Source organism: Phacochoerus africanus, chromosome 10 (genome assembly GCF_016906955.1).
Source record: "Phacochoerus africanus isolate WHEZ1 chromosome 10, ROS_Pafr_v1, whole genome shotgun sequence".
Taxonomy (NCBI): Eukaryota; Metazoa; Chordata; class Mammalia; order Artiodactyla; family Suidae; genus Phacochoerus; species Phacochoerus africanus.
In genome coordinates, this window is record NC_062553.1 from 133,057,766 (window position 1) to 133,070,361 (window position 12,596).

A 12,596-nucleotide genomic window follows, 5' to 3' on the forward strand; every position below is an offset into this window, starting at 1 on the left:
CGGGACCTTGTCTGCAACAGCGCCATGGGCCAGCTTCTCCTTCTGCCCGCTCCTGCTTTCCTCACTTCCTTAGAGATGAAATAGCTCCAGAAAGCACTCCCTCAAAAACATGCTAACAGAATTCTCCATCAGATTATGTGTCCCTGGAATCCAATCTAAGATTATAGACAGAGATAAAAATGTTGTATTTCCATTATCCTCAAATTGCTGTCAAGATCTAAGTCTGAAGAAAAAAGTGCTACAAATCGCATTCTGAATTGGGAAAAAAAAAATAAATAGAGGTTGTCTGGAGTTCCCTGGGGGCTCAGTGAGCTAAGGATCTGGCATGGTCACTGTTGTGGCTTGGGTTGCTGTTATGGTGCGGGTTCGATCCCTGGCCCAGGAACATCCATGGGCCACAAGCGTGGCCCAAAAAACAGAGGAGGATGTGTCTGGCCACTTCCCTCCAGAGCTTATGGAAAAAATGCATTTCAGAGAAGGAACCCAAATGCCATCTCTCTGCCCCTGACGGTTGCAAGCGGAAGACTAGAGAAAAGGAAGTGTCCCTTGGATAGAACAGTTTTCAAGATAAACACTATTCTGGGGCGGGGGGGGGGGGAAGAAAGGAACTTCTCTCAACCATCAGAACAAGTCAGGGAAGCACAGGCGAGACGCTCACCCAATCTGAGGTGCAAACTGTCACCCAGCCCTTCTCCAAGCTGAAAACTCACATGAGATGTGAAGCCACTAAACTGCTGGTTGTGCAGCTCATGCTTCATGGAGAAAGGGGAGACGGCCGGCTTGGGGGAGCCAGGGACAGTGAACGAGCCTGCAGTGTCCTCACATGGCAGGTGAGGGTACGTGAGTGTCCACACAGCTGAGCAAGCACAAAGCAAGCAGCTGGCCTTTGAGCCATTTGGCTGGCATGCCATCTGCCAGGACCATGCCCAGAGCGGAGACTCCTACCCTGCGACCTGCATTTCCGGTTCTAGGGATATCAAGACATCTGCCAGTGTGCCCCAGGAGAGAGGCAGCATTTGGAGAGGAATGCAAGAATCCATCAGCGCTCAGGCGCTGCAGCCCAGCGGGAACTCCTGTAGAGGAAGAGGCCTACCCTCGTCCGTCTTTCTTTTGGTATCATCATCAGACAGGAAGGCAGAGCGGTAGGAAAAGGATGTGAGGAGTTATCCTCCACTTCAGCCCCTAGAGCCGCAAAAAGGTCTTTGCTGCACCAGGAGGGGGAGAGATCCCCCGACAGCAGGAAATAAGCATTCAACATAGCCCAGTAATCAGGAGTAGTTACTGCCAACAATAAACCCATTTCATATGGTTGAGTTTCCTCCATAAACCTGGTAAATAAAGACACTTCAATAAGTACTCGGAACTTTGCATCACACTATGCTAGGCGTTAGGGATACAGTGATGAGAAGAAAGATGCGGTTTTTAAGTCTACAAAGTACACGCTCCCTTGTCTCTCTCTCTCTCTCTCTCTCTCTCTCCTTTTGCTTTTTGTTTGGGCCATGCCTGCAGCATGCAGAAGTTCTAGAGCCAGGGATGGAACCCATGCCACTTCAGTGACCATGGCAGATCCTTAACTCACTGAGCCACATGGGAACTCCTCCCTTGTCTGTCTCTTTTTACGTATCTTTGTCTCTGAAGCACTATTTCTTTTTCTCCTTCTGGTAGACCATTCTTCTAAGAAAGGGAGGACATCATCATCCCATTAATTACCCCTGTTTATTATTATTTTTTTAACATCACAAGGGAAACATGCATAGAACACGTTTTGAGATGCAAAGAAAGGGACAGCACTTTCTTTCTTCAAGTACTGCACATTAAATAAAGGTCTGCCAACATTCCTTTCTCAGCCACATTTCCCCCAAAGCTTAGCACTTGGCCATAAAAGTTCACTCCAGTCTAAAATTTGGCATGTTTGACAGCAAAGTCTTCAAACTTGCTGATTTGGCTAACATCTTTACGAATAACAAGCAGATAAAAAGGAAAAAATTGCAGTGTAATGCTATAATTCATGACATTATTCAGAGAGACAATTCATGTCATGGGGTAATAGTCTATATAAGAAATTAATCCTAAATGATGGTAGTTTTAAGATAGATTTTTGAGAAAGGCCTAAAACTTGCACAGAAATATAATACACAAACACATGTAATTAAGTCCTGTACAAAGACCTGAAACCCTCAGTTCTATTGAAAAAATATTAGTTTTTCTTTCAAATTTACACATGGTTATTAATTTCATAGGACATTTCAGACTAAAGCAAAAACAAAAATGAAACAAGAACCCTAACCTATATAGCACATATGGATATATATATATGTAAATCTATATTACATGTTTGTATGTTATATATAACTACATATACATAAATACACACGCACCCATATGCAAATGTGTGTATGTATATATAGCATTAGAATGTTTGGCAAAGAGCTTTCTGGAGGCATTTGCCATTTTTGCTGGAAATCATTATGGGAAAGGTAAGACTAAAGGATATAAGTTTATTCATTGCTATACCATGGGTATTTGGGCTTGAAGTATTTGTCAAAAAAGACAGAAGCATGTTGTATATGTAAGTACCATTTGCAGGGCATGTTTTCAGAAGTGATCGAGAAAATTCCACAGAGAACGCCAATGTAAAATAAGTATGTACTAAGAGGATTCACCGGCTGGCAGTCCTGCAGAAGGTTCTATACAAGGCAATGGCCACCTTTCTCCAGGCCTTCCCATCTGCTACACTTTCGGACAAACAAAAGCATTTTTGGAACTTTCCAGATGCCACATATCCAAGCACCATGCAGTTGGAATAATTACAAAATGCTATCTTAGCCTCACTTGCAAAGATAAATCGTGGGTCGTGTGAAATCTTACAAATAATCCTGATCTTGCAAAAACTGGCTAAAGTCATGTGATACTGATTCCCACATTCTCATACAGATACAGAAGTGTTTGCCTGGAATTTCCATCCTAATGTAAGGGACACACCACGAAAGCCCCAAGGACCAAGTTTAACAGCACAAGCCCTGGATTCTCAAGGCAGTTGTAGTGTGTTTTCAACTCCCTCTTTAAGAAGCATTTGGCACAATTCTCTTATCATGCCATAAGATAGTGCAGAATTATAAAACCTAACTTAGAAGCTACTACATATTGTATTAATGATTCAGGAAGCATCTTTGCCAGGTAAACTGTGAGCATAGTATGTTTATTTCTACAATTGCTGCAGCCCACTTGAACTTCCTTGAGAAAAAAAATTTTTTTTTGAAATGACAACCTTCAGATTCCACATCACATCGTCTCAAGCTTTGCTCAATGAAGGCCATTATGTCACAAGCACCTCATTCGAATCATAGACCCTAGAAGAGCAACCTTAGAGAAGAGATTTTGTGACTTCCTGGGCTTGCAGACACAGCCCTTTCTAGAACAGTCTTGACAGTATCTATCCATCGTATATCAGAACATCGTCATCCAAACATGAAATATTTATACATTTAGTAGATTGCACTGGAAAGGAGAACTTTTGTATTATTGGAGATAAAGAATCAAAACTGTTAGTTTAATCTCGTGCTTATTTCTAAGCCAGCGGGCCTCATGTTTGAGAATAAAGAGTGAAAGAAATTTCCTCTACTGATACTTCAAAGGTTTTGCAACATCTGGAATTTGGTTCCATGCAGGGTATTCCACCAAGAAGTAAGTATAAAAAGATTTTAATAGGGCAAACAAGATTCAGGTTCCTTACAATATGTTTGCCCGAGGGGGAAACAAATAACACGGCGCATCTGACTCACCTTTCTGCACTTCAGCTGCATGAATTAACATTTAGTCATGGATTCCATCCTGAGCCAGATGAACTCAGCTACAGCTGTTTTCATTGAGGGGGAAAAATATGCTTTCACATTTTAGATTCCCAGCATTTATGAATCTGGGGAAAATGTTTTATTGACTCTCTGTGCACCAGCATTAGGGATATGCAATGCATATGAGTCACCCAAATGAATTCACACTCACCCCTAGACTGTGATTGAATCACTGTCAATATCACATTCATTGGGTCAGCGAGAGCTAAAGCTATAAAAACCACATGCCTAACTCCCTTTTTCTTGCCCTAAGTGCTAAAGAAGGGCTGAAGGGCTGATCAAAGAAGTGGACCACAGCCTCGAAGAAAGTGTGGCTGGGTGAGTTAAAGATGTAGGTGAAGATCAGGTACTCTGAGAGGGGTGGATGGAGATGACTAAAAAAAAAATAAATGAACAGATGTTGAAGACATGTAGCTGCAGGATCTGATGCCTTGGCAGAGACGTCGTCCTCCAGCTATAAGCCAAACATGTGGAAGCGGTTGGTTGTGAGCAAAGCTGAGGTACAGAACTATAATACTTGGTGGGTCATGGAGGGGGGGTTTTGTTTCGTTTTTATTGCAAAGCTTCCCTAAAGATGCAGCTTTGTGAGGAAATACGACAGTGAATCAGCTGAGCAGGGCATTCCACCTGTAACACCGGGTCAAATTTCACATCACGAGAGCCCTGTAAAACCACCTTCTCCTCCAACAGTCCCTTACAAATGCTGCGTCATGACTTCTGGTCAACTCTGGAGTCTCATGGGCAATTGGCTATCTACCCGTCATGTGGCCACGTCTATGCATGGACATGTTCATTCATACTACGGTACAATCCAGGAATCATGGTCTGTGCCTCCTCAAATTGATCTTCTTAGTCATGACTCAAGAAGAGTAGTGGCTGGCTGACCTGTCTTCACCTTTACCAACATGGAATGGCAATAACGGAATCAAACCAAAAAGGTATCTTACCTGGAACTACTTCAAAAAGGAACTTCCCTGGGCTCTCTTCATTGCAGGGATGTTCAAGGACTCTATTTCCAGGCAGAAAAATAGTACCCTGCGAACACAAATGCCCTAAACATCAACATCTTCAGCTGGCAAATACTGAATAATATCGTCATTGTCACATCATCAGTAGACATCCAAAGTGCATGTATAACCTAGTACATCGTCATACGCATCAGGCTCATTTACATTCCCATCTACTCAAAACTCATGTAACAGCATCAGATTCATTCCACATTCAACAAATATTCGTTGAGCATCTGATATGTACAAAACAAACTCTGTGTTTAGGTACCGAGTTCACTTTAAGCATCAATTTATTAAGTACATTCTGTACGCCAAAAATCTTACTGAGCATCCAGCCAACCACCATATTATTTAGGTTTTAGAATAATCTTAGAAGGTAGGTATTATTTCCCCCATATTATAGCTGTGAAAACCAAGGCAGAGACATTCAGTAACTTAGCCAATGCTGCCATAGCCTTCTCTTGATTATCTGCCCTCTCTTTTCTGTTAAATTTCCTTCTCTTTTTTTAGGATCATTTCCTTCAGTACTGAGACATGTTTAGAAGTTGATTCTTTTTAAAAGTGACTTTAACTCCACCTCCCTCTCCAGCTCTCCTTTCATTTTTTTTCTTGCCTAGCAAAGAGTTGTCTACACTGAATCTATATCCTCATATGGATCCACTACAGCTTGGTCTGTGCACTGATAAATCCAATTACATGACTCTCACAAGCTGCTTGCTTAACCATCTTCAATCCTCAATGACCCTGACTTCTTAGGAAGTCAGCACAATTCAGCACTATTAACCACTCTTTTCTGAAGTGCCTTCTTTCTTGGATGCCTTGTTTTCTCCAGGTTTTCCTCTTTTCTGTCCCTGAGTCTTTTTTGTGGCTCTCAGAGACTTTAAATATTAATCCAATAATTCCTTCTCTTCTGATTTTATACACTCATTCTCCAAGCGATCTCATCCGTGCCTATGACTCTAATAAGCAACTACAAGCTATTGAGTATCAATTAATATTTCAAACCCAGGACTCTCCGACCTCCAGACCTTAATAACCAAGAGCCTCTCTGACATTTCCATTTGGAGATCTCAAACGCTTCTTAACCAAACTTGGTCAAATTAAAATGCTATTAATTCAGGTCATGTTTATGTATTGCCTAACTCAGCACCATCCTCCAATCAGTTATTAAAGCCAAAAATGCAGGCGTCGTTGTCTCTGCTGTGTCTCTCCTACCACCACTCCCTCATCCGAGGGATCATCTCCTCTCATCTGGGATGCTTAAAATACCCCTTTCCTGAATTCCTCCCAGTACTGGAACACACTATAACCCCTCTTTCCCTCTTACTGTGATCAGAGTGATCTTTGGAAACAGAGACTGGATTTTGCAATTTTCCTGCTCAAGCAGCTTCAATGGCTTTCCTTTGTCTTAGAATAAAGCTCTGGGGGATCTGGCTCCACCTACAAGTCTTAAACTAATTTTTCCACTCTCACACTTTCAATGCTTTCTATGATCCAGTCAACTGCCCTTCTATAAACGGCATCACGTTCTCATTTACCTGAGGACTACATTCTTTCTCTGGTTGTTTTATGCCTATTTTTCAGACTGACTACATCTAAAATACACTTGCATAACTTCCAGAATTTCCCTTAGATTGATTCACCACTTATATAATTATGTTATTTGATTAATGTCTATCACCAACAATAAACTATAAGAGAGAAAATATGATGTGTGTTTTGTACCCTAATTCACTGCCAGTGTCTAGTATTTTTCCTGGCACAAGGTTAATACTAAAAAAATAAAAATAAAAATAAATAAAAGGGAGTACTGTTGAGTGAAAGAGTACCATTTGTGTTGTAGAATCCATATTCAAAACCAAGCATGCTGGATTCAATAGCCTACACTTTTGTCCACTATATTATATTGTCTATTTTCCCAGCTTGAAGCAATATTTAGCTCAAATATCTTACACAATTTCATCCTACCTATTTTGGCACAGAAAATTATAGTCATCAGATCTGTCCCTCCTTCTGGGCTTGGAGTGATAAAGTCTAACAGTCCCTAATTAAAACCCAAGGAATTAGAGGTTAGAAGGGCCCCTCCTCTCCTCCATGACTTAGGAGGTGAGGTGTTGAAGGTACTGCCTCCATTTTCCTCCTCCAGGGAGTAAAATTTCCTACTAGGAACCATGAGGTTGCAGGTTCAATCCCTGGCCTCCCTCAGCCAGTTAAGGATCTGGCGTTGCTGTGAGCTGTGGTGTAGGCTGCAGATGAGGCTTGGATCCTGTGTTGCTGTGGCTGTGGTGTAGGCCAGCAGCTACAGCTCCAGTTCAACCCCTAGCCTGGGAACCTCCTTATGCTGCAGGTGCATCCCTAAAAAGTAAAAAGAAAGAAAGAAAGAAAGAGAGAGAGAGAGAGAGAGAAAAGGAAGGAAGGAAGGAAGGAAGGAAGGAAGGAAGGAAGGAAGGAAGGAAGGAAGGAAGGAAGGAAAGAAAGAAAGAAGAAGAGGAAGGAAGGAAGGAAGGAAGGAAGGAAGGAAGGAAGAAAGAAAGAAAGAAAGAAAGAAAGAAAGAAAGAAAGAAAGAAAGAAAGAAAGAAAGAAAGAAAGAAAAAGAGAGAGAGAGAAAGAGAGGAAGAGAGAAAGAAAGAAAGAAATGGGGTGTTAGGAAGATTCAAATTCCACAAAGCCTGTGCACTTCAGCCTAAGCTATGTGCTATCCTTTAATTTCTGTTAGTAGCTATGCTGGGTAATTGCCCTCCAGAGCATCTATCCCCCATCGCTCCACTGTGTAAACCAGAAAACTAATCTCCACAAATTGCATAAACCAGGCTTTCTTGATCTCTGGCTTCAGGTGGGGTTTGAGAGGCCACAGCAGGAGGTCAGAAGGCCACCAGAGTCAGGCCTAAGAAACCACTGACCTGTCTCCGTCCATGCTAGGCAGCAATTTGACCCAAGTTGCTTTGACTACCTTCCTCCACATGTGCTAAACCTGCAGGCTTCTCCAGGTTCCAACAGACCAGAGTGGGAACGGGGTCCTCCCTGTGCTTAACCCCAGGGTCTTTTCACTGTCTGCGGTTTTCCATTAGCCTTTCCAACACTTTGTAAATGAAATCACAAAGGGATATCGCACATGCTTCAATTACACCTTTTGAGGCAGAGTCATCAATTTCTTGCTGGGGCTCTTGAGTGACAAAACAGCCAGGGTACAAATATTCTTGAGTTTTTTAAGGGCATATTAACCCATGATGTTCAGGATATGTCACTGCTAATTTTGGATGACAAGAGAGGAGAGGCTCAAGTTCCAAAAGGGGATGTAATCTTTTTGATAGGAGTTCACTACATACGGCAATAATTACACGGCAACAGTTAATCAGCATATTTAGAATGGAAGTATACTTATTTTTCACCCCACAGGGAATATCTCTTTTATAAAGAATCTTTAAAACTCCAAAATGGGATAATACGTTCAACAAAATCTTTTATAGATGACAGCTAAGATCTGCCAGAAGAAACATAATTCAGAACCATACTAATATTTTTTGTAGCTAAAATTGCTTTTAGAAAAGAAGCTCATCTCTAGTTAATATCAGATCACTGAGCCAAAACCACAAGATATTAGAGTAAGGCAAAATGCTGTTGAAAATACGCATGGTGATCTTATTCTCTTGGATTTGGATTGGAAAAAATGTATGCATGTGCAGTAGCTTTGTTAGTTTAACGGCACCATGATGGGATTTTTTCTCCCCAGCATGAAAAATAATCATGAGCATCACAAGGAAAAAGGCAAAGTCTCAGTTTGACATACATGTGTTCTTTTTTTTTCTTTTTTCCTTTTGGCTGCATTCACAGCATGTGGACATTCCCAGGCCGGGGATCAAACCTGCACTGCAGTTGTGACCTGTGCCACGGCTACAGCAACTCCAGATTCTTAACTGGCTGTGCCACAAGAAAACATCCCACATTGGTGCATTTTTAATGTGACTAGAGAGAGGTCTGAAAATGAGATCAAGATGAAATAAATATTACTCAATAATTTTTATTACTGTAAAAATAGAGTAGGTTTTAATAGAGTAGATTGGTTTAACTTTTCTTCTTTGTAGCAAGTAACTTCATTAACTTCTTCAACAAATAGTTATTTAATAACACCTAGCCTGGGCCAGGCCCTGTCCTAGGCGCATAGGATGTAATGGTCAGGAAGTCCAATAGCATCCTTGTACTTCCATGAGAATCACTCTGGGAAGGCAGAGAATGGAATAAAACAACAACAACAAAAAAACAACAAAAACCTAATACAGCAGTTCTCATTGTGGCACAATGGTTAATGAATCTGACTAGGAACCATGAGGTTGCGGGTTCGATCCCTGGCCTTGCTCAGTGGGTTAAGGATCCGGCGTTGCCATGAGCTGTGGTGTAGGTTGCAGACACAGCTCAGATCCCGAGTTGCTGTGGCTCTGGCGTAGGCCAGCATCTACAGCCCTGATTAGACCCCTAGTCTGGGAACCTCCATAGGCCATGGGAGTGGCCTGAGAAAAAAAAAAAAAAGACCAAAAAACAAACAAACCAACCAAAAAACCTACTACAGATTAGCCCCTGTTATGAAAAGGGAACAGGATACTATATGCTTACAAAAGATGTAACGTTGTATCCACAAGTGCTCCAGCCATATCCCAATCAACCAATGACAATGAAGTCTGCTAAGTAAATCTATTTACTTAACCCTGGAGTTAAACTACCAGGGTTCAGATTCCCACTTCCCCACCGATTAGCCAAGTGACTTCAGCCAAGATATGCATCCTCTCCATCTCTCATGTTCTTCATCCTTAAATGGGGTAATAAGAGAACCCAGGTCATTCCTCTGAACTAACATATGGGCAGTTTGTAGAAAAATGCCTGGTACATGGTATTTTTAGCTGTTTTTAATATTAAAATGTCTGCCTTAAATACCAGAACCCTCAAAGCTATCTTGGGTCCATATTTTGCTGATCTCCAAATAATGAGATGCTTCTCATAAAGGTTCAATATAAATGTGCTATAATCATCATCTAGTTGAGTGAACAGGGAGATAAACCAATTAGAAAACTGAAGTCAGTTTTTACTACCATGTCTGTAAGACTAAATTAAAACAAATAAACCTCTAATTAACAATCAGAATAACAAACGGCATAGCAGAACGATGTTGCTAATGATGATTGCTAACATTTCTTGACCATTTGTTACTTCGCCAAGCAAATGTGTAGGCTACTTATGTCATTAATTTGCCCAGAGACTCTGTTGTATTTCTCATTTAACACATGAGGGAAATAAAGCTCAGGGAACACCTGACAGAGCGTCTGCTACAGTAGATTCCAAACACTTAATTTGCGTTACTTATTAACCTGGTTCATGTTCCTATTTCTACTCAATTACTACTACTTAAAGCAGTTTTGAAAAAGTTTTATAAATTGTGATCAAGCTTCTTATTAGCCTCTTTAATAGGCTGATTTCTGGGGTGCTGCCAGGGAGAGAAAAGGGGAGACTTGCAAATTGGTATAAATTCAGGATCTATCAAAGCACTTCTATGTGCAAACCATTTGGAGAACACTGACCTAAGCATTGTTATACATTATCTTATCGAAAAAACAACATAATAAAGCTGTACACTCTGTGGAATAGACTATTTTTCCTTGGCTAATAAAACACATAAAAGCAAGAACCACACACAATGTTTCCAAATCATATTTAAATTAATAATGATAAGCCTCATGGCATGAGAGTATTTTATAATTACTGAATAAATACAAATAATTTCTCTATACGGATGTCTCATCTTGATGCTTTATATTATAAAGCACTTGAGAAGCACTGCCATTCTGGGTTTTGAATTTAATTTTGAAACGGCATTTGCGTAACATTATTATATATGTTCCGATCCTAGGAGGCTAAAGGACAGCCATTCATTGTTACAGAAAAAAAAATCTTTGCTTTTAGACACAAAGAATCCCTCACCCCATGTGAACTGCCCCCTGGACAGGACCGAGGAAGTTCATGAATTTCTTCCCCGATGGAGTCCTTCTACATGGACACTGTCCCTAGAACACAGATACCATCATCCTTGATACATCTAGGTCGCTCCTAATTCAGGTCTACAAGTCCTTAATGCATTGGCCCATGGAGAAATTCCTTGATGACAGAAGGGGGGTTGGGCAGAAACAGACTGGAAATGTGGGAAAGGAAGGCATCATTATCCTAAACCCCAAATTTGGTAATTACGCTCTCGAAGTGGATGGAGACTTTAGAAGTTACTTTTCTCATGCTTAATATCTAATAGACGAGTCCCCTCGCAATACCATGGACACCCAGAATTTGCCCACCATAGCTCCCTACCTTTCTTAAGGTGCCCATGACATTTTGAAAGACTGCAATTGGAAGAAAAACGATCCAAATATGGGCACAAAATTCATCCCCCAACAATTTCTGCTCCAAATTCTTCCCTTCAGTGTGAAATCTCCTCTTTCCATCCTGAATTATTACAGTTAGAGACTTACTATGTGCCAGCATGCTGCTGTACATTTTAAGCTTCTAAAACATCATATGTAGAGGTAAAATTACAGCTGTAATAGTCACTCATTTTTTTTTTTTTTTGGTGCACCTGCAGAACATGGAAGTTCCCAGGCTAGGGGTTGAACCAGAGCTGCAGCTGCTAGCCACAGCCACAGCCACAGCCACAGAAACAATGGGTCCGAGTCGCATCTGTGACCTATGCCACAGCTTGTGGCAATGATGGATCCTTAACCCACTGAGCAAGGCCAGAGATCAAACCTTCATTCTCATGGGCACCATGTTGAGTTCTTAACCCACTGAGCTACAATGAGACCTTCTAATCAGTGTCCTTTGTATGTTAGATAGCTGCAATGTGATTCACTGGTTCATTCACTCACCTGTTTTTGCATCAAATATATATTTACTATGTACTATGTGGTTGAGGATGCCAAAACACTTGGGGAAAAAAATGGAATGTTAATATAGATTACCTTTGAATAGTCAGGTCATAGATAATTTCTATTTTGTCAGTTTTTCTTACTTTTTGAAAATTTAAAATCATGAGCACATATCACTGTGTTCTAAGAAAAAAACACACAAATATATTTTTAAAGCAAGAAAATGACAGTAGAAAGCAGGGTTGGATAGGAGCATTTTGGAATCTCAAAGCCAGTCCTTCTGCCTTGCAAGGACTGTGGAAGACAGTTCTAGAACACATCTAGATATGGCACAATACTCTGAATACTGGTCACCCAGAGACATCAAGTCCTAATCTCTGGAACCTGGAAGTGCTACCCTATCAGGACAAAGGGTCTCTGCAGATACGATTAAGTTAAGGATCTTAGCAGAGAGCTGTCCTGGACTTTCTAGGGGGACCTTAAATCCGGTCAGAAGTGCCTTTGTAAGAGCTAGACAGAGGGAGAGTTGGTGCACACACAGAGGAGAGGGTGACGTGGAGGGGAGGCGGAGATCTGAATGACAGTTACAAGAAATGCTGACTGTCCTCAGAAGCTGGCAGAGCTCCATCCTCGAGCCTCGGAAGAGAATCCAGCCCTGCCTTGAGTCTGGACTTCTGAACTCCAGAAGAGGAGAGAATACATTTCTGCTGTTTTATACCACTGAGTTTGTGGTAATGTGTTATAGCAGCAAAAGGAAACTCATACGTATAAAGACTTTGAGATAAAGTCTCCAAGGACCCCTAGGGAGGGGCTTATAAGCAAGATGACATTTTGG

The 12,596-nt window shown here is 41.2% G+C and overlaps 1 protein-coding gene across 4 annotated transcripts in view; it reads right to left on the reverse strand.

Annotated features, from left to right (window-relative positions):
• Window positions 1-12,596, reverse strand: part of ARHGAP24 (Rho GTPase activating protein 24) — a 476,741-nt gene that overhangs the window by 251,207 nt on the left and 212,938 nt on the right. For all 4 annotated transcript variants that reach the window (XM_047799568.1, XM_047799564.1, XM_047799566.1 and 1 more), the window contains exon 3: window positions 4,799-4,886. In XM_047799568.1, the coding sequence (XP_047655524.1) occupies window positions 4,799-4,886 (88 nt within the window). The remainder of the gene's footprint in view (window positions 1-4,798; window positions 4,887-12,596) is intronic.